This window comes from Rutidosis leptorrhynchoides, chromosome 7 (assembly GCF_046630445.1).
Source record: "Rutidosis leptorrhynchoides isolate AG116_Rl617_1_P2 chromosome 7, CSIRO_AGI_Rlap_v1, whole genome shotgun sequence".
Lineage (NCBI taxonomy): Eukaryota > Viridiplantae > Streptophyta > Magnoliopsida > Asterales > Asteraceae > Rutidosis > Rutidosis leptorrhynchoides.
The window spans coordinates 33,801,242-33,824,195 of record NC_092339.1 but is presented as its reverse complement, the minus strand read 5'-3'; the positions used below and the strand labels follow the sequence as shown (position 1 = coordinate 33,824,195).

The window sequence follows — 22,954 nt, the reverse complement described above, 5'->3', positions numbered from 1 at the left end:
ATGGGTGATTGTCTATATGTAGAAATCATCAGATGTCGAAAACCTTTGATTTAAATACTCATTTATGGTGTGCCTTTTCAAAAAAATGCAATGTTTACAAAACGTATCATATAGAGGTCAAATACCTCGCAATGAAATCGATGAATGACGTGTTCGTCCATATGGATTTGAAGCGATCGTCACACCTCCCCCACTAGAAACCCTCGGCCCTTATGGCCATTAGGGGAGTTTTTAGTTTCATTTTTCTTATTTCTTACTCACTTGTTTACTCTCTCATTTACACACACACTTTACTTGCAAAATCCTCTCAACTTCTCTCTCATTTCTCTCTCAAATTGTAAGCAACTTGAACAATTTCTTCTTCCTTTTCCTTGTCTAAAACCGTGGCCATGAACACATGAATCATCATCATCTTTTGTTACTTGTTGTTGTTTACTTGATTATTGTTTAGTTACTTACTAGTTGTTGTTGTTCTTTACTAGTTACAAGAATCTAACTCTTTAATTTAATTCTTCATTTTATCTTGTTCATAACAAGAACACACAAGAACCTAACTTACTAGTTATGTTCTACATTTAATTTCTTGAAAGATTGTAAGTTTATGTGTTGATTAAAATCATACTTGAAGCTCATGAAGTAAACTTAAAGTTTACTTTCTAAAGATCAAACTTTGGTTTGAATCTTTAAAGTATGAACAACCCATGAACTTATTACTAGTTTACTTAGTTTATTTCCTTATATTATGCACTTTAATTTCATGTTTGTTGGTTTCATGGTCAAGTATTACAAGTTAATCTTGATCTCATACTTCTTGAAACTTAAAGTTAACTTTAAAAGTTCAAGAACATGAAAGTATAACTTTTTAGTTATAACTTCATACACTTGTGTTAGATTTAACTTAATAACTTTAGATCTAGACTTTTGGATCTTGGATCTTCAAGATCTAACTAAAAACTATGTTCTACATCTTAAGATCTTGATTAGTTAGTTTACATTCAAGTTTATAATTCAATATTACTTTTAAAGTTCATGTATGTGTTAGATCTAAGACTTTGATGTAACCTTGGTTCATCAAAACACTTGCAACACTTAAGTAAGTTGTGCTTCATGTCTTAGACTTACACTTGGGTTATGATGGTCAAACTTTGGTGAAAATGATGCAAACACATCAACGAGTTGTACACTTGAAGCTATATGCATCAAAGATGAGAACCATGATAAGCATCGAGCACCAAGAACCACCGGAACCTACTGACCCTACTGTTTTACTGTTTCTGTGTCTGACCCGTACGACCTGGGCTACTGTAAATATGAATTTTAGATAGATCTATTCGATTAGATAACTTTTCATTTAGGACTCGGATTGGACTCGTCTTAATCCGAGTTACGGTTTAGGATTTATGGCCCTCCGAGTGTCACTATGTCTTTTAACGTTGTGCTGAAAATTCTGACCTACTTGCACTTAGACCGTCGCCACGGTCAAACGAAGACGAGTTTGCTTCTAGAATTTTTACCACAAATAAAGGACTCATATACGGAGCCATGGCCACTGGTCTCACCTTATTTCAGTAGGTATTGAGGCCGTGGTGACTGACCGAAGTCAGCCTTGGTTTTAAACTCTTTTCATGAACGAAACTTACTTTACACCTTTTATTTGATGATGAATGTTGATGACCCTTAAGACCTTATTTACATACATTTAAACCTATTGAGACGATTTACTGACTTATTACTATTTGACTTAGGTTGAGGACTTTCCGGACCTACGTACTTTCTTATTTCCCGACTCGACTTTACCGCTACTTTATCATTATGAGTTATAGCATTCCCTTTTTACTTTAACTATTTTGGGAACTGAGAATACATGCGCATTTTATGTTTTACATACTAGGCATGAGTACTTAAACTTATATATGTGTGGGTTATACAATGGCATAAACATTCCCTTTAGCTCGGTAACGTTTAGTCATTGGTTTTTGAACCGGTGAACGCGAATCTTAGATATGGATCCATAGGGTTTGACATCCCCACTCGGGCTAGTAGCGCTAGCATTTAACGAGTGTTTAATACTTCGTAAACATACGCACTTGCCAAGTGTACTTTCAGGGGGTATAAACGTTAAGTTAGTTACCAAGTGCCCACGGTTAACATATACTTTATCATACTGTTTTGAAACGCTCTTTGTAGCACTGAAATCTCGTGGCCTACCTTACATACTGTTATACTTAAACTATAGCTCACCAACCTTTGTGTTAACATTTTTAAGCATGTTTTTCTCAGGTGCTTAAGGTTGCTTCCGCTGTGTACTAGTCTTGCTGTAGACACCCGCTGCTTTAGAGATGTCACTGCATGAACATTTATTTGCATTCAAACATTTATACTTTTGAACTATGATTTGTAATGACCTAAGGGTCACGTACTATTATATTTGCTTCTGTTCATTGAAGCATACTTTGGTTGTAAAACACTTGACGTTCGTTATGACGTCACCTTTTATCACGAATGCAAACGTATTTTGAAATAGCATACAGTGTTGACCTTGTAATGATCCTGTTGTTGATGATTCGTACACGATGGTTTTGTACGGGGCATCACATAAATCATATTGGTGACACAAATCACCAACAATGAAAATATCTTGATATGATATATATACTTTAAAATGTCGTTACAACGATAATCGTTACATATAGGTCTCGTTTCGACATTCTTAAGTTAGTAGTCTCATCTTATTTGTATAGTTCATTGTTAATACACTCAATGATATACTTAATTATCATTTTATCATGTTAAATATAGTATATCAATATCTTAATACAATCCATATGTATTTAGTAAGACGTTGTTATAACGATAATCGTTATGTATATCGTTTCGAGTTTCATAAATCAATATTCTCATTTTTTATGTATATCACACATTGTTAATATACTTATTGAGATACTTACTTATCATAATCTCATGTTAACCATATATATGTCCATATATATATATATATATATATATATATATATATATATATATATATATATATATATATATATATATATATATATAGTGGACCAATCCATGGATAAGCACTAAATGGGGCACAAACTGGATAAGTAAAATTTCAATTTTTTTTTTAAAAAAAACGATCCTTTAATATGCAAATAGAAGAAAACAAAAAAAATTTAAAAAGTTTTTGAACAAAATCGTTCGAAAATCGATGATGAATGGTAAACATCGATGATGAATGGTAAAAATTGATGATGAATGGTAAAATTAACCATTCATCTGGTTAATTTATCATTCATTTTTGTTCGCGATGAATGATAAAATTAATCAATGCTAAAAAAAAGCAGATGAATGGTTAATTTAACCATTCATCTGTTTATGATGAATGATAAAAAAACAGATGAATGGTTAATTTAACCATTCATCTGGTTTTTTTTAGCATTGATTAATTTTATCATTAATCGTAAACAAGATGAATGATAAATTAACCCGATGAATGGTTAATTTTACCATTCATCATCGATTTTTGAAAGATTTTGAACTTTGTTTTTTATGAAAAAAATTGATTAGAGGTGCATTTTAATGCAGATTTATGAATGTAAAAAAAATTCAAAAAAAAAAAAAAATTTTATTTTGCTTATCCGGTTTGTACTCCTTTTAAGCTTATCCATGGATCGTGCCCCTATAATATATATATATATATATATATATATATATATATATATATATATATATATATATATATATATATATATATATATATATATATCATTATGTCGTTTTTACAAGTTTTAACGTTCGTGAATCGCCGGTCAACTTGGGTGGTCAATTGTCTACATGAAACTCATTTCAAATAATCAAGTCTTAACAAGTTTGATTGCTTAACATGTTGGAAACATTAAATCATGCAAATATAGTTTTCATTTAATATATAATCATGGAATAATCATGGAAAAGTTCGGGTCACTACAACATACAAGTCCGACAAGCAAACTACCTAACTCTCTTTCCTGATCTAAAAACCTTGCCCTCGATCTTATCCCGCAAAGCCAATTTACCCTTACGAGACAGGTATGAATATGACTTAGACGAGCTAAATGAAGCCAACCCAATCATTTTACCGTCTATTTAGGTAGGTCCAAACACTGCTTCAAAAATGAACCAAAAAGGGCCCTCGAAGATCCACCCACCACACTATCATGGTCAACATCTTGCAACGAGCAATCATCCTTATCAAACGAATCCTTGGAGAGATTCTTATTAAACTTGATTGAAATGTCCTCAAACTCCTTAAGTTCTTACACATGAATCAACAAGGGCCCTTGAAGATTCACCCACCACACTATCATGGTCAACATCTTGCAACGAGCAAATCATCCTTATCAGACGAATCCTTTGAGAGATTCTTATTAAACTTGATTGAAATGTCCTCAAATTCCCTGAGTTCTTACACGAATCCAAAACCGAACCGTATGACCCACCAACACATCTTGAAACACATTTGAAACTCCTACCTAAAAATCAACATCATCCACGTCATCATTCAAACAAAACGGGCCAACGTCAACCCCCTTTCTTCTTCAAATTCGAAACCTTTGCTGAACGACACCCACTAACCTTAAAACCACAAAATTAGAATCATCCACATTGGATGTCTTCAAAGAAGTTTTAACCTCTCGCATTTTAAAAAACCATTCACGACAAACACCTTTACACGTTGAGAAAAAACACACACATAACTTTAGTGAATTTGGGATGAATGCACTCGATTTCATTCGGAGAACAAGTGGGACTAGTTTGGGTTTTTTGTGTTAAAGGATTTAATTACCCTCACATGCTTTGCAAATGTGAGGGGTTAACGTTTGAGTGGTGACGACAGTTAGGTTGGGGTGCTAGCCATGGTAGTTAAGCAAAACTGAGGTACCAACTACGCAAGGAAAAAAGTTTAGGTGTTATGATGCAAATGTGAACAAACCATAAGTACCAACGGCGTAATTCTTTATTTAAGATATACTAAATACTAAACTAAATTTTAATATTAAATTAAATTAATAAAATACAGACACAGATATAGAATTAAATTGAAATTTAAAGCCATAAATATAACTAGTGAGATGACCCGTGGAACCACGAGTTTGTTTAAACGTAAAAGTTTAATGGTATATTTTAGGTATTAAGTGAATTTAAACGCTAAATTCATTTAGTTTCATGACCCAACGGATTCTGACTAAGAAACTTCTCGTTGTTTTTACAAACACATTGATGTAATTAACTTGGTCGGAATGAATGAACTACATTTATTCTCTCACAATCATCTTCCAATTTTCATCACAATTACTCTTTTTCTTGTCATAAAAGTCTACATTATAACATTTTATTGAGACGTGTATTTCGTATACATATATAACGTAATTAATCTCGTAAAGAGAACTCTAAATAATAATATGATAATAATTAATAATTAATGAGAGTGATTTTTTTTGTTGAAAAACATAAAATAAATAAATAAGTAGAATTAATTTAATTAATCATTAATTAGATTAATGACATCACTTTAATGATTTAGTTTATTTTTTTATTTTTTGATTTTTTCTTAATAAATGAATAACATCATCATTGTAGGATTTTAATAGAAACTATAGATAGATCGATAGATTGAGATTTAGAGCTAGACAAGTTCTGAATTGATTTTCATGTTTATTTATGTTCTTCGTACGCAATTTTTAAGTCTGAAATCGAGCCGTCATCCGATTGGGTGACAACTAGCCTAGTCCAAATTAGTTGGTACGAAAATAACAACAAGGCGCACCAATCTCTCAACCTCGATCCGAACCATACCCAAACCTCAGGCTCGTTACCGAACCTAAGCCTCAGTCTACAGTTCGTTGAAAATTTCGCACAGATCACTTTATCTCTCTCTTTCCCTTCTATCTTTGAATCGAATCCCTCGTCTTCTCGTTTATTTTTTTCATCGTTTCAAACCCTAATTATCCCGTTTCCAGACCTTCGAATTCAAGCTATATGCGTCATGTTGTAAGTTGGTTCACACTTTTTTTACCTAAATCTATGTGTATTAATATTAATATTTAATATTTAATATATGGCTCAAAACCCTAATTTTTTTATCATCTAAAAAGTAACAGCCTTTTTAATTCCACTTTACGAAGGAATCGAATTTATTGTTTTGCATCTTATGCTTTATGATTTGATGAATTGCTGATTTGTTTTGAGACTGAGGTGCTGAATACTTTTTACAAATTTGAGCAGATTTTTCAATTTTGGTGATGAGCAATTTTAGGTTTTTGTGCTGATTGATTGATGGCTTCTACTTTTCGTATGCTATCAGTTTATGTGTGCCTGTGCTCTTCTGGCAGCTCTTGTAGTGTCTAAATAAGGAGCTACACTTTTGATTTTGAGTGAATGTGTTCATATATATAGGTCATAGTTCTGTATCTAGTCACTAATGCTTACTTAGGTGCAGATGTGCTGTTGTTTATTCATGAAAAGATTAGAGGCTGATAACTTTTTTTTTTTTTTTTTTGAAAAGCAATATAATTTTATTGATAAGGAAATGATACAACGAGGATTACAACATGAGTAACACTAATATGAGCGAAACTCGAGGACCTATACTAGATATAAAGTAAGAGACTAACAAGATGTAGAATACCCTGATTTCGGAGCAGTATTACCAAACTTAACATCAATCACCATTACCCTCATCATCTACTAGTACATAAAAAGGATTGTTTGTTTCAATTCTATCTTTGGAATATGTCTTATTATTACCTTCACCATCAATGTCCTTCCCTTTATCTCTTTTCCTTAAAACATTCTGATTTCGATTTTTCTGGGACTCCACATTCCAATTTGTTTCCTCCACAACAATATTATCTTTAATACCATGATTATTCTTAACTCCATTTTGCTTGATACCTTTTGCTTCTGTTGACTGCCATTGACTTTTATTATTATCAAAATTCAACTTATGAAATACCCTTCCTTTCTTACTAACATCTTTAGAGCCGTCCTCGACACACTGGTTAATTAAATCAACTGTTTCACCATCATTGTTGTTTTTCAAAGCGTCTTTTAACACTTGTGCTGAAACTTCATCTTCTGTTTTAGGCCTAATTTTACAAGTATTGAAAGAGTGCCCAAACACTTTGCAATGAGTGCATAAAGGCGGTTTCCATTGATAAGTCACCTCAAGTTTACCCACTTTGGCTGGAAAAGAACCAATCGCAGGATAGGAAAATTCGACAACGCTAGGAAGGTCATCAGCTGCATTGACTTCAGTCAAAACTCTAGCAAAACCTAGTCTTCCACTTTTACTTAAACATCTCTCTGAAGTAACTTTGTCCATCAACATAGGCCTACCAATACCACTAACAAGTTTACCTATACTTCTACCACTCCATAGTTCAATGGGTATATTGTGAATGCAAATCCAAATTGGAACTTTTTCAGGTTCAATTTTTTCAAGCCAAACCCCAGGTTCCCACTGATTCACGAAAAAAGGAACATTATTAACTAACCATGGACCACTCTCAAGAACCTCCTTCATACCCTTTTCATTATTAAATTTGCATAAATAAAATCCTGCAGCTGTTTTGACGATTTCTTTAAGGTCATACCTTCGCCACATTCTCCTTAGATGGGCGTTAACAACCCTATATTCCATTGAAGTTCCAATAAAATACCCATATAATTGGAGAGAAAAAGCACTACCGCCCTTCTTAACCTCCTCAGCGGAGAAAACTACTCTCTTTTGACCATTAGACATTAAAAGTGGAGGAATGAACTCCATTTTTAATTCTTCTTCATCTTTGTTTTGTTTTAAGAAGTCAGCAAAAGTGATGTTTGGATTTACCCATGCTCTTGGGGTTTTAGTATTTGTATTGTCTTGCCCATCACTAGTCTCAACCCCTTCCATTTTTGTAGAATTAATCCCAGATACAACATTATCTTTATCACCGCTATTATTATCCCGCGTATTCATTAAATTTACATTGTCACCCAATGTAAATTGGGAGAAATCATCCGGAACAACAATTGACTCTCTAATACCATCATTCTTAAATAATTTAGCAGCATTCTCAGCAGCATACCCTGGATTGGGTATTGTTGTTGTTAAGGGAAAAATAGCTAACCTTTAGAGAGTTGATATGAGTTGACAACGCAATTCCTATACATTTATCAAATGGTTAGCTGTATTCTTTTACTCTATCCAAGTAATTTATATGCTACCGATTTATCTAGTTAGTACGATTGAAATCTATAAACCTATTCATGAAAGTTGATGTGCCATTTGCTTGTTTCTGTGTGAGTTTAGGTTAAAAGTGAAGCAGTATTCCGTGAGTTATAAACAGTTAAGGATGTTGAATTTTGACAGGAAATTTCTCATAGAATCTCTTAGGAGGTAGTAAGAAAGACTTCACATGCTAAGATCTTTCTTTTTTTAAGAAATTTATAGTTACAAAGTCTAATTGCAGACCTTCGTCTTCACGGGTTGTTGTTGAAACCGACTCCTCCGCTCGGCGTTGTCCATATAGGTTGAACTGCTAATGCCTTCTTTTAGAGTTAGGTTTCATATATTTATTACTTTCTATATGTTACCAATCCTCTATGCATGCAATTCAACTTTATTTCCTCTATTAGACAAATTTTATGAGAACAAATAAACGCTTAAAGTAACTATACAGCAGATTGATTATTCACACACTTGAAGTTTATTTTCAGGGTTATGTCATACGTTTGGTTAACTTATTCGAGGTGTTAGACCATTATTACATAATATTACTGCTAAAGCTACAAACACATTTGGGACCTCAAATAGCTTGAATCAAGTTGGAGGTGACTGAGTTTATATATTGTATACTTCTAGAAGGTGAAGCTACCAGACCTTGTTTTAGCCTCAAATCTTGGGGCCAGGCCTCAATTATTAATGCCTGGCAACGGAGTTGGGGATAGGGTTCATAACTTCTTTGCACAAGACAACCTGTCCCAAGGTCCCCGATCTCAAGCTTTGGATGGGAATTGGACTGTAAATGAGAGTTCATGGGTTGGTAATCAGAAACAGTTTGGCGTGTCCAATTCCAGTTCAAGAAACTACAGTCCACAACAATCAGGTACAACAGTTATCTCGTATGTGCAAGCTTTAAAAGTTACTCAGACATATTACAAGTCAGTTTTGAGTTAATCATTTACAGTTTCTCATCTAGGTTAATAATATTATAGCTGGCCTGTTCGGACGGGTTTAGGTAATAGACTGTGATGGGTTTTGTTCAGAATGAGTAATTTTTTTATACAGTTCAAAACTGGGCTGACCCACAAATCGTTTGTCTCTTTCTTTTGAAATTTTCTAGACACTTCATATATTTATTTTGATTACAGAAACTGTTTACTCAAATAGTAATTTACTTATCTTAACTTTTTTTGTTCCATGCATAAGCAGAAGCTGACAGAGGACATGGGAGTCAACGCGTTCCAGATCAACATATGTTCAACATTGCACAAACAAGTGCAAGGCAAGAGTTTGCTAGAAGTCTGTCTCAGTCTCACAATGAACAGCCGAACTCAAATGGCTACATGTATGGACGTCAGAATTTTCAAACAAGGCCAGACGAAGCTAACTTTTTGGGGGTGGATTCAGAATATGGTCGGAATAATATGAACCAAAGGGGCTTATCATTCTATGAGTCCCAACAAGAACCTGTTTCTGAACAACCTTCAAAAAATCCTTTTAGACCAGAGACTTCTGAGGCTCATGGTAGTTTTGACCTTTTTGGTGGTCAACATCATACGAATAGCCATTATTCTGGTTTAATGCAATCGCCTCAACAACAACAATCAGGATTTGGTGACATACATCAATTGCAACAACAACTTATGCTCAGAAAGATGCAAGAAGTTCAAAGGCAACAAGAACATCAAAGACAAGATCTTCAAAGGCAGCAAGATCTTCAAAGACAACAAGAACATCAAAGACAACAAGATCTTCAAAGGCAACAAGAACATCAAAGACAAGATCTTCAAAGGCAACAAGATCTTCAAAGGCAACAAGATCTCCAGAGGCAACAAGATCTTCAGAGACAACAAGATCTTCAAAGACAACAAGATCTTCAAAGACAGCATGAGCTTCAAAAGCAACACGAACTTAGAAGGCAAGAAGAAATTAGACAACAGAATTCAATAAACCAAGCTTCTACCTTTGCTAGACAAAACACATCTGGAAGCCCTGCACACGGGCACATAAATGGTAATCCAGTTTCTGATTCTTCAAGTTATGGTTGGACCACACCTGCACCAGGTAACACAAACTGGCTGCACCGTGCTTCTCCAGCCATGCAACCTGAGCAGGGTCAGCAACATCGGTCCATGGGTTTTGTCCAGCAACAGGTTGAACCATCCCTATATGGGGTTCCTGTATCTACCTCAAGAGGGCCTTTAAACCAGTATCCTCATAACAATTTATTTCCTGGTAATAATTTGCTTCAAGAACAGCATATGGCTCAGGGTAAAGGCTTATTTGGAAACACATTTGGTCAAGAGTCAAACAGTCAGCAACTAACCGCCCCACAAAGTACATCTGTACAAGAATCCCCTACAGATATGTTACAGGATAAATCTGATACAGATGCTGCTGCATTGGATCCTGATGAAGAGAAAATACTGTTTGGTTCAGATGATAACATTTGGGAAGCGTTTGGCAGTAGCAAAAACACGGGTGGTGGAATGTCGAGTCTGTTGGATGATAACGATTTTTCGGCTGGTTTGCCTTCTCTTCAGAGTGGTAGCTGGAGTGCACTTATGCAATCTGCAGTGGCAGAAACCACAAGTAGTGATGTAGGCGTACAAGAAGAGTGGCGGGACCCGAATATTCAGACTCCTGAACCGCCACCTGTCAAACACACATCACCATTTGAAGACGGTGAGAAACATCAAAACTTTTCCAATAGGAATGACAATATGAAAGATAAGCATCTGGGAATTATGGGTTTTCAGCATCTTGGTAAAGACAATCCATATGAGCAAATGAACCAACATTCTTCAAATTGGTTAAACCGTGGCCCTCTGCAAAAAGTAGATGCTGAAGAAATTCAACTAAATGCAAATTCTGTGCCAGGTCAGCGGACTTCTCAGAATTATGGAATAAGCCAACCTGTTCAAAAACAAAATCAACTTTTCATGAACACTGGATTTAATATGAATTCTGTACATGACAATTCGTTGCAACAAGTCCAATATAATGACCGTAACAGAGTAGCACCAAGTAACACTGCTGGTGTACCAAAATCAAGCAACTTACAGGGTGTTAATTTCCCAAACCAATTCTTACAAAACAATCATAATCTTAATCTGTGGAAAAATGTTGAGTCCTCTGTGAAATCTAAAGGGAGTGAGAACTCAGAAAAATCAAAGGGTCGACTCAGTAAGGGTCCACAGGTATCTGAATCATCGTTTAACAGCTCTGATAAGGAGGATTTAAAGATGCACGAGATAAATAGCAACAGTAGAAGGGAAAACTCTAATGATAGTTACATGTCCAGCTCATCTCACGTTCCGAATACTGTGGGTCCGAGGGAAAAGTATTCACCAGATGTTGGTGACTCGAGAATGAAACAAAGTATACTTAATCATGCCGGTTTAAAGGCGCCGGGCCCACCGAAGTTTCAGTATCATCCGATGGGAAACATTGAAGAAGATGTTGGAATGCCGTTTGGAACAAGACAAGGTGCTAACTTGAAAGCCATGTCCATGCAACAGTCAATAGTATTGGGAGGTCAAGATCAAGGAGCCAAAACTAGTGTGCAGGTTTGTTATTTTGCCATTAAGTTTACTAAATGAGTTTATGTTATATCTGTAACAGGACAAACGGGTAAATAAAAAGATCAGTTATAAAGAAAGTTGTTGAGCTGGAAGAAAGTCACCCATACTTTTCATGCGTTTAACATTTCAACCTCTCAAATCATTTTATTAGAACAAGGAATCTTATTGAAATAGTATACTACTTGTGATTATATGTGACACTTTTTGCAAATTTTTATTTGGATGGCATGGAATAAGTGTTACACTTCTACCTTTTTTGACTCTTAAAAATGTCTATTTTGCCATATCTAGTATCTACATAGTGCATTCTAAAAATTATCTGTTTATCTATATTTATATCTGTAATGTGCAATTTCTACGCTTTCATACATGTAACAGTTACTCACTTTTTCTACAACTATGTCACATGTCTCTATTTAGACAAGCCAAATAACATACTACCATCAACGATTCCTAATCATGACCAAATCATTGAAAAAATAGAAATTAACATCACATTATCACAATTCACATTTATAGACGAATTTTTGTTTTCCAGTATGCTATGTGGGTATTTAGCTAGTTATGATAATGTAACCACTGTTACTTTTTCAGTGGTACAAAGCTGAGCTTGAAGGTGTCCCCAAAGGATCTGAAGATATGCGTTTCAAGGGCATGATTCCTGGCCATGTGCCTAGCATTTTTGACCCCCATGACAGAACGGCAGGTTTATCGACACCCGATAAGGCTTCTCAATCTCAATCCAGGTATTTATGAGTTATCAGGTTTCATATTTTATGGCTTTTAACATAATATAAAAGAAATTGCTAATACTTGTTCCATTTGTTGATGTTTTTATTGTTGAATTGATCAGTCAAAATATGCTGGAGCTTCTTCACAAGGTAGATCAACCAGAAAGTTCTGATGGATCTTTTGGTGGCCAACAGAGAACTCAGTCATCCAACTCTCAAGGGATCGGTTTACAACTGGGCCCCCCTTCACAACGGTTGCCTATGGCCATGCAGGCGGTTAAACCTGATTTTTCGAGTCATCCTCAAGTCTCTGCTAAATCAAGCAGCAAGGGTCATGCAGACCTGTCTCCTTTTCCTTCTCTTCAGGAAACTTCAAATGGTGAATTTAAGAACGATAGAATGAGTATACCAGGTCAAAGTCAAAGTCAAACCGCAGGACATAAGATGATGACCAACTTGTCTGCTTCAGCTTTAGGTGCTGATCATCCTAAATTAAGTAATCAGTCTCCAAACCCTAATGTATCTTTCAATGGCCCGATCTCTCACATTAGGCAACCAGATGAAACACAAGTGAGATCACTTAACTCTGGTCTTTATAATAAAGCTGCATTAAGTGAAAGAGTGCAAGTTTCACAGTCAATAACAGGGGAAAGGTTATCTGCACCTCAGCCTCATGCTAATTCTGGTATTTCTCAACAAGGTGCATATTCAAAAATGTTGCCTAAGTCATGGTCAAATCTCCCAAGTCAACAACCGTTTTCAGCATCTCAAACTCGGTCAACCCAGTTAAAAACTGTGGAATCAACTTCGTTAGCTCAGCAAAATATCGAGGTACACGATGCAGAAAATAGAGGTACCTCTGTAGGGGGCCCGCCACCTGAAAAGGTTGACCATGGTCAAAAGATGAAAGGACCAGCAGCAGTCAATGACTCCATGAGTATGCCTTTCTCTGATCATTCATCTCTCAACCCTAAAGCACCTCAAACAGAGCTTGAAGCGTTTGGTCGTTCTCTTAAAGCAAATAATTTCGTTCAACAGTATGCATTAATGAACCAAATGAAAGCCAAAAATGCTGAAATTGACCCAAATAGCAGAGCTTTTAAGAGATTGAAAGACTCAGACAACTTATCGGGTGGTCAACAAGTAACCATCCAGTCTACAGGGCCCACAGATAACGTAACTGCCTCTGATCAGGTTGGATTTCAAAGTGTCATGCCTAGTAACATCTTGAATTCTGTTAAAGTTGAAAACTCTCACATAAGTCCTCAGATGGCCCCATCTTGGTTTGATCAATATGGAACGTTTAAAGATGGTCAGATGTTACAAAAAGCTGATGCTGCAAGGGCTGTACAACAGCCAGTTACCGTCGCGAAAGTTTCTGGTAGTTTGGACACTCGTGACTCGAAGGAGCAAGCAAGTGCTGCAACTGATACCAGTCAGGGCGGTCTTTTATTGAAAAGTGCGGTTCCATCATCAATGGTGGTTGAGCAATTTACCACCCCTGGACCCCACACGAATGTCAGTGCTCAATTGGTTACTTCGAGAACAAACAAACGCAAGAGATCTAGGGCTGAACTTCATTCGTGGTTCAAGGAAGTGTCGGGTGGTTTTAAAAATCTTCAAGGCATCTGGTAAGTATGAAAAGCGTAAATACTTTGATTTGTAGCTAATGGGGGTGGCAATAATTCGCGGGTCTTTAGGTTGAATTTTAGGTAAAAATTGGTGGTTTGTGTTACGGGTCAAAATTATGCAGGTTACCTTCACATAAACACACAAAAGGAAATGCATGTGCAATGCATATACAAAAACAACTTCTTTACCTTTGGGTTGAGAGATGAGTTTCTTTGTCTGATGTTAGAGAAACACGTCTTATTAAACCCGATGAATTGATCCATTCATAAGTAAATGGGTTGAATTAATCACCTCATATATTTCATTCTTATATTTTCTATACTAATTTGCACATTCTCCTTCATCAAGATTATTCTGTTAACCTTTTGTTTGTGTTTTCTACCTGCAGCACTGCTTCGAAGGACTGGTGTGATGAAATCAAGCGATTGATGGAAAAGGTAAGATGATATCTCATGTACTCCTTTTTCAAATTCGTGTGACATTTTTATAGTTTCTAACATTCATATGGTGGTGATAGGTTGATGATGACGGGGCATTGATTGAAGATGTACCCAGACAAAAAAGACGAATTATTTTGGCAACACAATTAATGCAGCAACTGTTCCCGCCTCCCCCAGCTGTCGTTTTGTCAACAGATGCTACTTCAAGCTATGAGAGTGTGGCCTATCACGCTGCTCGACAGGCACTGGGAGATGCTTGCAATCTAGTTTCTCATAGCGGATCAAATATGTAAGAACAATTCTACAAGTTTGAGTTTTAGTTGATTACATTCTTGTAAATCTGACAATTGTTTATTTATTTATTTATTTATTTATTTATTTATTTATTTATTTATTTATTTATTCTGTGTGTAAATGCAGCCTCTCTGATAAAAGCAAAGAATCTGAGAGGAACGGTGATCCTCGTATTTCAGAAGTTGTTGATGGCTGTTTGAGTAAAGCTAATATGCTAGAAAGTAATTTTTCAAGGTAATCGCGCGTCTTTTAGTATTTTTATGCTTGAATTGACTGCTGATTAGGGTTAATTCATGAACTAATGGACAGAACCTACCCCCAGAAATTAAGCCTTTTTATGGATAATGTTGTAGTGGTTTTATTTAGGTTTTGTTTATTGATCTTTGTAATTATATCAGGTTGGATAAGAAAGCATCAATACTGGATTTGACAGTGGAATGTCAAGATCTTGAAAAGTTCTCTATTATCAACCGTTTCGCCAAATTTCATGGACGGGGCCCACAAGCAGATGGTGAAGGTTCATCATCTGAAGCAGCTGCAAATGTTCCGAAACCTTTTCCACAGAGATACGTTACTGCAGTTCAATTACCGAAGAATCTTCCAGAGAGGGTACAATGTCTGTCATTATGATCTCTAATTATTTGATATTTACCTTCGATCCCTTAAGCTTCCCTGATCATTTTTTATGGCACTTAACGTGCACGATGGGACCCGCGTATATGGAGAATGCAGGAGGTAAATGATTATTAGGCTGTCTTTCTTAAAAAACAAAATGATTGGCAGTTTGATCTTTTGCCTTTAGGTTGCATATTCTCGGGAAATACAAGTTGAATTCCCCCGGAGCTAAATGTAACTTAATAGTTCAGCCCATTAGTTAGCAAATATTGCTTCTATAAGTAGATAAAAGGTCAGTTATAATGGATTAATATTTGTATCTTGATGGGAAAATTGTTATCTGGCTGCAATATAATCGAGTTCCCTAAATGCTTTCTAAGTCCATGCTATTGGTCTTTGCGTCTTCAAAAGATTTATGTTTCAGTATCCACATGTTTTCGACAATAAGTTGTATCCTAGAAATAGATGTGAAATTCGCCTTCAAGGTTATAGTTGTACACATCGTAGTTTATTGCTCTGTGGAAGCTCGGTGTACTGAAGAAGTTGATTATTTGTTTGTTATTTCACTTATTCGATAGAGCAATTTTATTGGCCTTACAGGTTTTGACTTCTTATTCAGTTGGATCCGCTTCCCATGTTTTATATACAAACTTATTACAGTTGGTTTTCCGATTGCGAGGTTTTTGAGCTCCAAAAAAAAAGAAAAAAAAAAGCAAACATATATACATGTTAAAGGTGGAGTGAGGTCTTTAAGCTGAACAAAAATAAATCATGTCATAATATACTTCATATTCTACAATTACCGCTTGATTGTGGTTGCAAAAAGCAAACCTTCTCCCTTAGGAAATGTACGAAGGTGTATCGCTTGAAATCTTATACAATTTTTGGGGAATGAATACTGGATATATCAGTAATTCTTTTTGAAATAGATTAACAAAGCTTCTTTAGCATTTAAAGGGTTTATGGCTTGCCGAAACATTTAAGATTATTTTTTTTGCTTCTTAAAAGAATCTTGATGAACTGGAAAAGCTAATAAATTGATCTTAAAAAAGTAAATATATGTTGTTTAATGCTTCTATACATTTAACACCATACATTATTCTTATCGGCACGTTTATCTTATAATATTAACTATGGGAATTACGATGAATACAATTGTATGGGTATTGGGTAGTTATTTAAGAACGACTCCATCATACATGATTCTCTTTTTTTCTTTTCTATTGCACGTAAATATACCACTTCGAACCTTCACAAGCATATAATAATTTAGCAAGAACAAGCAACTCGCACCACCACAAACCCGGCGAAGACATTTTTTAAATGACAACAGATTTTCTTAACCTACACAAGTCTCCGTTCTTGAAATATCTTGGAGATTGTACATAAAACACTTTTTGCGCTTGCACGCTTAAAACCCGAGTTAACAACTCAGGAAAGAAAGTTGGTATGCATTTCTTCTCCCACTTCAGAAAATATATCTTCCATCCTGCATACAAACATGTTAATATTCAACATCAATGATCAAAACAACAACAACAATGATGCCTCAAGACTCGTATTTTGTTCTACGTTTGTTTCATTATAGGCTTACCTCTCTATGTTTCCCAGTTAAAAATGCAGCATTTACTTTTTGGTTAGTTTTCTAATCAAATTTAGTTTTGCCCATCAAATTTCCCTTTGTTTTAGACTTACTAATAAAACACGTAGACAAAGGGCTATCAGATATAATTTTGAAAGATATTGTATTTGCTTACTAGTACGGGAGTAAGAAAAAATGTCCGTATTGTAAACATCAAAAATATATTTTCAACCCACTGTATTGATATATGCATGAGGATTTCCCAGTACCTTTGTTTATCTATATTAACATCCGTAAGCCAGGCTGTTAAGTAGATCTGCAAATTGCAAATAAAGTACAAGTAAGATTCAAATGACAATATATGGTGGTTCTGTACATGTAAAATGTGTCGATTTTCATTTCATACTTAAACATGTCAAATCGAACATAATTATTTACAGTGTGTGTACATAGAGTGCACTAGGCAATCTATCTATTTACTAATTTAATACCATTAGAGGTGCCATATAAAATGGGTTGATTTGCTTATTATACTTAAACAGTTCAATTTTGAACAAATTAACTAGAAAGGGAATGGGTCAAAAGGGTCTAGGTCATTTCAACCCATACCAAACATGACCCATTTCAGACTGACTTTCATCAAAACCTGACCGACCCGCCCATCTTGCCACCTCTAGATATATGGAATTATGGAGTAACATTTAAGGCTAATTTGAGCTTGCGAGTCCTACCTGTAAGACATCAGAGTCTGGTTGGTTTTTGGGTTGCATAAGAGTTTCATTTATGCAGCAACCATCCAACTTTGGATCTTTATGATCAAAGTTGCACCTCCTCAGATCATCAAATTCCCCTTGATATATTTCATCACACCAGCTTAGTCTTTTGATGATCGAAACGTCTTTATTCTTCAAAGGAAGAAACTCTATCACAAGTAATCTCTGCACTTTCATACACAAACCAATGTACAGATAATGTAAACCACATTGTATATATGTTTCTATACATCTATATATCCTGTTATGTTAAACGGAATTCCAGGAGTACCTTCAAATATAGTTCCGACTTGAACATCTGAACCAATTCCAAAGCTAATTTTTCTAAAATCATTGGAAATGCAATATTAACCGTATTATAAAAAAATATTAGCCCAAGAAAATGATAATTATAAGTGATCCAGATTTACCAAAACAAGATATAGACCAAAATGTATATAATGGTACCCCTCCACCATCTCCTTCATCATTTGCGTCCTCGGAATTGGAAGAAAATCGTATGTGCGAGCTATTTGTTCCCACTTGATGGAAACATCTCAGTGAAGAACTTATGTTGACCATGTTGACTACCGTAGCCACCTGTAGAAATAAACGAGTATACGTTTCTTATTTGATGCGGTTGTTTCTTGGTGCTTGCTTGTATTGGTTGATATATATTAAACATGCAACTATACTCTCACATAGCAAATATTTATGAATTGTGCATACACATACCATCTCCTTATATGATGACAACAGCTTATCACGATGAACAACCTACATGGAGCGGTCAAACGTTAGGTAGGATCCATAATATGGTTCACATAAACTATATGATAATCAATGGTATACAGTAATAATCTGTTTTCTTAAATAAAATTACAGATCATCAAGATCTGGTACTGGAATTTTAGATATTTGGTTGCAAAATTCAACGATGCTACATGACATGATAAAGAAGACAACTAGAATCAACAAGTAACATTACAATCAGTAACCTGTTGCTTTAATAACTTGGAGCAAGCTTTCTTTTGAATGTCAGGCATATCACTTAAAACTCCCAACTCCATATCTTTCATGTACCTATATCAAAACAATCTCTAATTACTAATTTACTTAAACATATATACAAATAAAATAACAAAAATGATGGAACATATATGTAACAAAACCATGGATTCATTCCCATTCCTACAAACCAAACACTCTTAAGTTTTGATCATTTGCGTACATGATACTCAATATTATAAGTTCAAGACGCCCTAGTAAGAAAAGGGTTGACAATGAATAAGAAATTTCAAAAAAAATGTATTAATTGAAATTGCAAGCAAGGTGTTTGATAAAATGCCTCTGAGAAAGATACGCATTGACAAGAGAAGTGGCGTGTGATCTGGCTGCTGAAGATGAAGAAAACCATTCTTGTCTGAGTGAATTCAATCTGGACCATTGATTTTTCATGTTTCTTTGAGCTGCAGGTCGCCATAGCCGGTTTACTGAAGATGGTGTTGATTTTGTACCTGAATTTAGTACGGTTTGGTGGGTTGTTTCAATAATAGATAAAGAAGATAGCTTTGATTCCATAGGTTATAAAAAAAGTCAGCGGATTATTAACAATCAATTGGCAGTGTCAATGTTCCAGGGTTTATAAAGATCGCGATTTCAGTTTCACTGTTGGCGGGTTCTGATACGACTACCCCCTACGAGCATGGGTCTCAGCACGCTCAAAATCTTACTTCCAGCCCATTATTTGGATTAACCGTCGTAGTCCAACAAAGCCCAAGATGCATTGCTTGAAGTGGTTGAAATCGCTAAAGTAACCCAGTAACAGTTAAAAGCTTAAGAGCTTTAATTGTGTATTTGCTTTATAGGATGTTGTGTATGTAAAGACCCGTCCTAATCCATCTGGACGAAGTCCATATCGATTATAAACGATTCACAACAGTTGATTACATCGCGAGGTACTTGACCTCTATATGATACATTTTACAAACATTGCATTCGTTTTTGAAAAGACAATCTTTCATTACATTGAAAGTTGACTGCATGCATACCATTTTATAATATATCTAACTATAATTGACTTAATAATAATCTTGATGAACTCAACGACTCGAATGCAACATCTTTTGAAATATGTCATGAATGACTCCAAGTAATATCTTTAAAATGAGCAATTTCACAGCGGAAGATTTCTTTCGTACCTGAGAATAAACATGCTTTAAAGTGTCAACCAAAAGGTTGGTGAGTTCATTAGTTTAACATAAATAATCATTTCCATCATTTTAATAGACCACAAGATTTCATAATTCCATTTCTCATAAATATACGTCCCATGCATAGAGACAAAAATCATTCATATGGATTGAACACCTGGTAACCGACATTTCACAATATGCATATAAGAATATCCCCATCATTCCGGGATCCTCCTTCGGACATGATATAAATTTCGAAGTACTAAAGCATCCGGTACTTTGGATGGAGCTTGTTGGGCCCGATAGATCTATCTTTAGGATTCGCGTCAATTAGGGTTTCTGTTCCCTAATTCTTAGATTACCAGACTAAAAAGGGTGATATTCGATTTGATAATCCAACCATGGAATGTAGTTTAGATCACTTGTGTCTATTTCGTAAAGCATTTATAAAAAATTGCGCATGTATTCTCAGCCCAAAAATATAAAGGGTAAAAAGGCAAATGAAACTCACAATACTGTATTTTGTAGTAAAAATACATATGACGTCATTGAACAAATGTGAGATTTGGCCTCGAATTCACGAACCTATATCATTTGTGTATATATATTAATACACATAATCGTAATCGAATAAGTTTATATATATAACTTATTAATGATATTATTTTTATATTAATAATTTATTTATATTTCATATATTCCTTTTATATAATAACATATTTTGTTATGTTATAGGTGTTAAATTTATATACTTATGTATTTCATTTGTTATCAAAACAGTAGTTCTAATTATATTAGTAAAAATAATGATATTAACATTAATAATATACTTATGTTAATAATAACAATTCTATTATTTGTAAAAAAAAAAAAATACTAATACTAGTATTTACGAAAATAATAATAATTTGTATTATTTTTATAATGATAATAATAATAAATCTTTTCATCATAATGATAATAATATTAAAGTTTTAAAATTAATAATAATATCATAACTAATACTCATTGATGTCAGAGCTAAGGGGTATAAATTACTATTAAATTTTACTAGGAAATACTATTAAATACGATACAATTTTACACAAGATATTTATTTATTTAGAGAATGGATATACTTAAACCTTGCTACAACACTTATAGGCAGTGTACCTAATCGTACAGTAGTGTAGTTTTTAGTAAGTCCGGTTCGTTCTACAGGGAAAATCTTTTAATCAAAGCTTAACGCTATATTAGTTTAATTTATAAAAATACAAATATATATATAAGTAATATTATTATTATAAAGGGGGGTTTTTACCGTTTAATGACCGGTTTGTCGATTTTAAAACTTTAGTCGCAGTTAAAACCAAATATAAAATATTAAATAAATAAAAGACTTAATTTAAAGCGTAAAGTAAATAACGATAATGAAATTGCGAATAATAAAAATGCGATAAAATAAACTTGCGATAATTAAAAAGTATGATAATTAAAAGTGCAATTAAATACAATAACAATAAATAAAAATGCGATAATTAGAAGTGCAATTAAATATAAAATAAAGGAAATTAAATATGAAATAAAAGAATTATGCTTATTTAAACTTTCGTAATCATGATGTTTGACGTGTTGATTTTTAGTTTTATGCCCATGGGTTAATTGTCCTGGATTATTTAATATGTCCGTATGGTTTTTGTCCATATCAGTCCAACAGTCATAAATATAAAGTGCGAGTGTCCTCGTCAAATTATCCTTATACCCGAAGTCAAATATTCCAACTAATTGGGGACTTAAACTGTAACAAGATTTTAATACTTTGTTTAATAATTACACCAGGATGTCGACTGAGTGTAACCCAAGGTTTTAATACTTTATTATCAATTATGCCAAGTGTCCTTGTACATAATTTCACCCCTGTTTTAATAATTCCATAGACTATTAATTCATTCCCGTGTCCGGTTAAATGAACGATTATTCGTACATATAAATACCCCACCCATCGTGTCCGATCGAGTGTATATGGTTATTTATAGGGACGTCCAATTGTAAATCTTTATATTAAAATTAACAAACTATCATTTAGTTAAACAAATATAAAGCCCATTAATAGCCCATAGTCTAATTTCCACAAGTGTCGTTCTTTTGTCCAAACCCCAATTATGGTACAAAGCCCAATTACCCAATTTTAGTAATTAGCCCAACATCATGATTACTTCGTTTTAAATAAGCATAATAATAACTTAGCTACGAGACATTAATGTAAAAAGGTTGAACATAACTTACAATGATTAAAACTAGCGTAGCGTTACACGGACAGAATTTCGACTTACACCCTTACAACATTCGCTAACATACCCTTATTATTAGAATTAAAATTAAAATTAAAATTAAAATATAAATATAAATATATACTACGTATAGATATAGAGAGATTGATATCTATATTGGATATTAAAAATGATCAGAATTCGTTGGATTTTATAGGGAGTTTCAGTTTTTGGAGCTCCGCGACTCGCGGCCCTTTCCTTCTTCAAACTCCGCGAGTCGCGGAGTTTGTTTTTACAGCTCACCCACCTTTGGCTCTTTGTTTGCCGACGATTTATTTTATAAATATAATATATATATAATTAATGTAATTAATTATATATTATATTATATTTATATACATAGTTAACTTGTAATTTTTAGTCCGTTGCGTCGAGCGTTGAGAGTTGACTCTGGTCCCGGTTCCGGATTTTCGAACGTCCTTGCGAATAATTTAATATCTTGTACTTTGCGTTTTGAATCTTGTACTCTTGTAATTTCGAGACGTTTCTTATCAATAATTGGAACCACTTTGATTGTATTTTGTACTTTTGAGCTTTTTGGACCTTTGCGTCTTCAATTCGTCGAATCTGTCTTT

At 34.3% G+C, this 22,954-nt stretch overlaps 2 protein-coding genes across 3 annotated transcripts; one reads left to right on the top strand and one right to left on the bottom strand.

Moving 5' to 3' along the window:
• Window positions 1-5,926: 5,926 nt before the first annotated feature.
• On the top strand, window positions 5,927-16,157 carry LOC139857073 (uncharacterized). Of its 2 annotated transcripts, none has more exons than XM_071845789.1 (9): window positions 5,927-6,030; window positions 8,740-9,128; window positions 9,455-11,814; window positions 12,424-12,575; window positions 12,683-14,191; window positions 14,581-14,629; window positions 14,710-14,921; window positions 15,053-15,160; window positions 15,325-16,157. In XM_071845789.1, the coding sequence occupies exons 2-9, from the start codon at window positions 8,945-8,947 to the stop codon at window positions 15,554-15,556; spliced, it is 4,806 nt and encodes a 1,601-aa protein (XP_071701890.1). In that variant the 5' UTR covers window positions 5,927-6,030; window positions 8,740-8,944; the 3' UTR covers window positions 15,557-16,157. The 2 variants fall into 2 exon arrangements, with proteins under 2 accessions (XP_071701890.1, XP_071701889.1); XM_071845788.1 differs by having other exon boundaries at window positions 15,316-16,157.
• A 495-nt stretch (window positions 16,158-16,652) lies between these two features.
• On the bottom strand, window positions 16,653-19,662 carry LOC139857766 (uncharacterized). Its single transcript, XM_071846602.1, has 8 exons — window positions 19,224-19,662; window positions 18,874-18,958; window positions 18,611-18,652; window positions 18,307-18,475; window positions 18,168-18,220; window positions 17,855-18,061; window positions 17,393-17,439; window positions 16,653-17,030 (listed from the first exon to the last, which is right to left on the bottom strand). Exons 1-8 carry the CDS (start codon window positions 19,454-19,456, stop codon window positions 16,973-16,975), a joined length of 894 nt encoding a protein of 297 aa, XP_071702703.1. The 5' UTR covers window positions 19,457-19,662; the 3' UTR covers window positions 16,653-16,972.
• Between the last annotated feature and the right edge of the window lie 3,292 nt (window positions 19,663-22,954).